The sequence below is a fragment of the Apis dorsata genome, unplaced genomic scaffold (assembly GCF_000469605.1).
Source record: "Apis dorsata unplaced genomic scaffold, Apis dorsata 1.3 scaffold_585, whole genome shotgun sequence".
NCBI lineage: Eukaryota > Metazoa > Arthropoda > Insecta > Hymenoptera > Apidae > Apis > Apis dorsata.
In genome coordinates, this window is record NW_006263792.1 from 312,220 (window position 1) to 317,557 (window position 5,338).

General features: G+C 19.0%; 1 protein-coding gene across 1 annotated transcript in view; it reads left to right on the top strand.

Annotated features, from left to right (window-relative positions):
- The window catches only part of LOC102673476, a 138,811-nt gene that overhangs the window by 120,042 nt on the left and 13,431 nt on the right, over positions 1-5,338 (top strand). Inside the window, exon 5 of the mRNA XM_006621123.2 lies at positions 3,311-3,492. Within this exon, the coding sequence (XP_006621186.1) occupies positions 3,311-3,492 (182 nt within the window). The remainder of the gene's footprint in view (positions 1-3,310; positions 3,493-5,338) is intronic.

Genomic DNA, 5,338 nt, shown 5'->3' on the forward strand with positions numbered 1-5,338 from the left:
CTTTTTAAGTAAAGTAGATCATTTTTATCCTAACAAAGTATTAAATAAATCACATTAGTATTAATAAAATCACATTAACTATATTTCATGAACGAAGAAAATATATGTATTGAATAATGAAAATATTATATGCTATTTTATTTATAAATAATATGATACATCTTAGACACAATAGCAACATTTCAATTGCATTGATCTAATTAAAAATTAAATAAATTTAATTTTGATAATATTCTATTTATTAATACTTAACAATGTCTAATATTCGATATATTTCAAATGAAATCTATATATTTATATATATCCGAAATAATAACATAAACATAAAATACAACTAGTATTCGTAACATAAATGTAAAGATCGCAAAGACAAATACGAACCATTCAATTTATCAGTATTACAAATATTGATTCATGTGTTTCGAAAAATATACAGAATGTTCTAAAAAAAAATATCTTAAATAAAAAATATCATATAGAGTTTATTAGATAAAATACATGTGTGCATACCTGTTTCAATAATGTCTCTTTAAATATTCTCTTATCATCTTATTATTATTGTCATATTTAACACAAAACAATGAAATCTATCCAAAATAATAGATTTTATATTTTTTGTTTTTTTATTGAAAATATGAAAATATTTTTGGAAAATTATAATTTTTTAATATTTTATTGAGATAGAAATGTAATTACATATATTTATCTATTTATTTTCACCACATCATTAATTACAAAAGAATTTATATATAAAATACTGCAAATTATATTAATGTTAAAGTTAATGTTTGTTGCCACAAAAATACTATCAAATATTACCAAATATTATTAATTTAAAAAATAAAATAATTAAAAAAAATAAAATCAATCTTTGTAGATTTTCTGAAAATATTTTTGATGACTAAAAATATTCTATTAAGTATTAATAGTGAATAAAATGTTTCCATTTCTTTGTCCAAAGATTTTTCTTTTTTCTATATTTTTATTAAAGATTAAATATTCAAATATTAATTTTTTTTATTTTTTCTCCCTTATGATTATAACTAATCTTTTCTGCTTGTCTAGATCATAGTTAATCTATTTTACTATTCTAATTATAATTGGCTTATTTCACTTGTTACACATCTCTTCACTAGCATCTCTTCATGTTTGTTTTATTCCAGTTCTATATATGATTATAACTGTTCACTGTGTATTTATCTAATCATGATTGATAAATTCAATACACGTGACACGCGCAAATAAAACATGAAATTTTTTTTATTTATGAAGGAATAGAATTGATAATTCATAAAAATTCATATTTTAAATATAAAATATTCCAAGATATTTATTGAAATCAATATTTTTTAAGACATTATTTTTTTTAAATTTAATCTCATTATAAAAAATTATTTTATTGTTATCATTTAAATTTAAAAATAAAAATAAGATATTTGTTTCTTTATAATTTATATATTCGTGCATTTGACATGAGGAAAACGATAAAATATCTTTTTATAGATTCGCAGTAAAAGCTTTGTATTTATTATATTGTTCGAAATACATAATAAATTATATTTAAATTTTATCGAATATTTATATAGAATATTAATATGTTCATTGAAGATTTGATTTTAAAAATTGATATAAAGATAATTTTTTATAAGATAAGTAATAATAAAAAATAATAAAGTATAAGCAATTGAAATTAATTAAAAGTTGAATTAGATAAAAGTAGGATAAATTTATTATATTCTATTTTCACTTCGTTTTATCATCTAATGCAAAATTCAATTGGTTATAACAACTCAATAAATAAATTTTGATTTTGATCTCTATAATCTTCAAAGATGTTCTACGAATATTAACATATTAATCTATATATATACGTATATATACGTATATATTATATTTTATTTATTGAAAATAATATGTAACATAATTAATTAAATATCTCTAATATCTCTAACATATTTTGCAATTTTTATCAATGTTTTATTCATATCGATATATCGATATATAGCTTTTGATATTTCCTTTTTCGAGAAATTGCTAACATATCGATTGAATCATACGCTATAAATAATACATTTTTATCTATCATATTTCATGAAATTCCATACAAATTAAAAAAAAATTTTGTTAAAAGAAATATCAAAATATATATACATAACAAGTGAAACTATCTTATGTAATATATTTATAAAATTTTTGCTTTCTATTTATTTTGATATCATGTGTATATTTTAGATTCTTTTTTTTATCACATTTATCAAAATTGCGATTTTATATGAAAGAATATTTTAAGCTTTAAAAATTAAAGCTCCAAAAATTTATTAAAAAACTGAAGCAAGGTTATTAAAATCTATTAAAAAATTGAAGCATGTATATTATTCCCATATATTATTATATATATTATTCCTATATATTAGAATTATATATATCCTCCAAAGATTCTTCTAAAATTTAGCATTCTATTTAAGTATATTCAAAACTTTTTAAAATTATATTAAAATCAATATTAAACAATTACAAAATATTTATATATTATTTAGAATATTAAAATAATGTAAAGCTGGAAAGAGGTAGAAATTAGAATTAAAAGAGACGAAAAAAGAGCATTTTGTTCAAGATCTATTAGCAGATTCATCAATGAATTTTATGCTATGAATATATGAATAACTGATTGGATTGAAAAAAATCAAATGTATATCCGTAATACTTATCTATCCAAGAACTCGACATTTTCAACAATCCCAATTCATCCGAATTTTTTCCAAAATTAAGATTCAAATAATTGAATAACCGAATTTTCAAACATTCCACGATTTTCAAATGTTTCGAATATATGTTCGAGTTTGAACGATTTTGTCCAATTATTTCCGGATTCATCCGAATGCATATATAATATAAACATAGTCTCTATATACATTTTGAATTGTCTGTTCAATAGTATACAGCTAATCAAAAGTATGCATTCATTTATTTATCATAATTTTTTAATAAATTATATATATTAAAAATCATATATTTATTTCATCATAAATTTTTATTAAAAATATTCTTCTATTATTTGATTAGAGTGTTACATTAAGAGATTAAAAAGATTATGCAAAATAAAGTTAAAAGATTATGCAAATTAAAATTCAAAATACTTTTAATGTATGATAATTATGCTAGATTGTTAATTTTTAATGAATTTATTACTTTATATTTATATTTCTTTTTATCAATTTATTATATACTTATATATATACTTATATATTATATACTTATATAATAAATTTAAAATAAATGAGAAATAATATTATTTGGTATTGTGGTGTAGGTGCAGTCATAGTCAGAGCAGAAGAGGCTTTGATAGTTATTTTGGTTCTCCTCCTTTGGGCTGCGGCAATTGCATTATTCTTCAATCGATGGGGAAAAATCAGAATGTTAGAACCATATCAACCGAAATTTCAACAACAACATAGATCAAGTTGTACCACAATTGAACAAAATCAACTTCAGGTAAAATACATTATATTTTATTTTCGAAGAAAATCATAGTATTTAAAATATATCCTTTTTAATAAAAATAAAATAATTCTTAGCATATTTAGTAAAATTAATGCGAATATAATATGCTTTTTTATATTTGATAATTAACTTTTTTTTTAATGGATTTGAATTAATTTCTTTTACCTTAAATAATTTAGATAATTTATATCAACGCTTATTATTAATATTTTACATTTCTGATTCTATTTTCTCTTTTGTCTCTTACCTGAAGTCTAATTGTCATCTGTTATACGGACAGAGAAAATTTGTAGATTTGAAATCTTTGCATCCAAGGGATAGAATAAATAAAACTAAAATATCTTTCAAATTTAATCTAAATAAAAATTAACTAATAATTGTATTCTGTGAGCAGTCATGAGATAAATCTATGTTATTAACATTAAATTACATTTAATATCTGATAAATTTAAATTTCAATCTAATCAAATTAAACTAAATTTTAACAAAATTTAATTACCAAAGATTCAGATTAAAAAAAATAATATACATATATGTAATATAAATATATTTCGAATTAAATCCTCAAATCTAATCTAAATTTTTAATTTATCCTTATTTAATTCTAAATTTAAATCTTAAAAGTATAATATGCAGTATTGAAATTATGTTATGTATTCGAGATCGAGTAACAGATATATGAATAGGACTTTGATAACATGTTTCAAATTATATTTTGTTAACATATTGAGCGAGATAATGTAAACATTCATAACTTGTTATTAATTCCTTGAAATATTATAACGAAACTAATATTCTAATAATATTGTCTTTCGATTGTATAATTAGCTTTAAATTAGCTTTGAAATTAATATCTAATCACTAGTTTATTATATATATTCGTTTATCATAATTTATTTTTATATAATAAAATTAATTTTTTTTGAACAAAAAAATTTCTTCATTCTTTTTCCTCCATTTCTTCTTTCCTTCCTTTCATCTTTATTGATTTCTCGAAAAGAAACCATTTTTTGATAGTATTTTTTTAATTAACATGTTTTTAACAATATTTTTTATCTAAAAAAATCTGTACGATTTTATCATCAATTTTATCATCAAAATAAGTTTCTTATTACATTAACTTTCTCTTATAATCTTCAACATTCAGATCATACAGTAAATTTAAATAATAAGAATGAAATAAATGGATGATATTCTTAAAAGATAATATAGTAAATAGTACTAATATAGTAATGATCATTGAATTGTTGTGTCTCGTATTATATATATGTATATTTCATAGACAAGTATTTATGTATGTATTGGCTTTCACTACAGATAATTCATTTCCGCTGCATTTTTTTTTTTTAAAGGATCGCACACGATCAATAATATTGACAAATATTTTGATAAGTACTATCAAAATATATATGATTTTTTATTATTGATAAGTATTATCAATATTGATTATATGCGGTCTCGAAAATGAAAATTGAAAAGAATTGTCGATATATTATTTTTAATATAATCCTGTACGAATCTCTTTAAAAAAGATTTATGTGTTTGGTAGAGTACATTTTTCTTTTTTTACAATTTAATAATTGCATAAATATTATTGTTATATCGACTCGAAATTAAAATTCATTATCATTATTCTTCTCTTATTTATTTTTAAGAATTAATTATTATTTATTTTTAAGAATTAACAAAGATTAACAATTAAAATTGATTTTAATATATTAAAAATTATTAATGATTATTTAGAAAAATTATTAGAAAAATAAAAAATAAAATAAAACTTTTATATATATAATATAATATATATATATTATAATAAATATATTATAATAACATATAT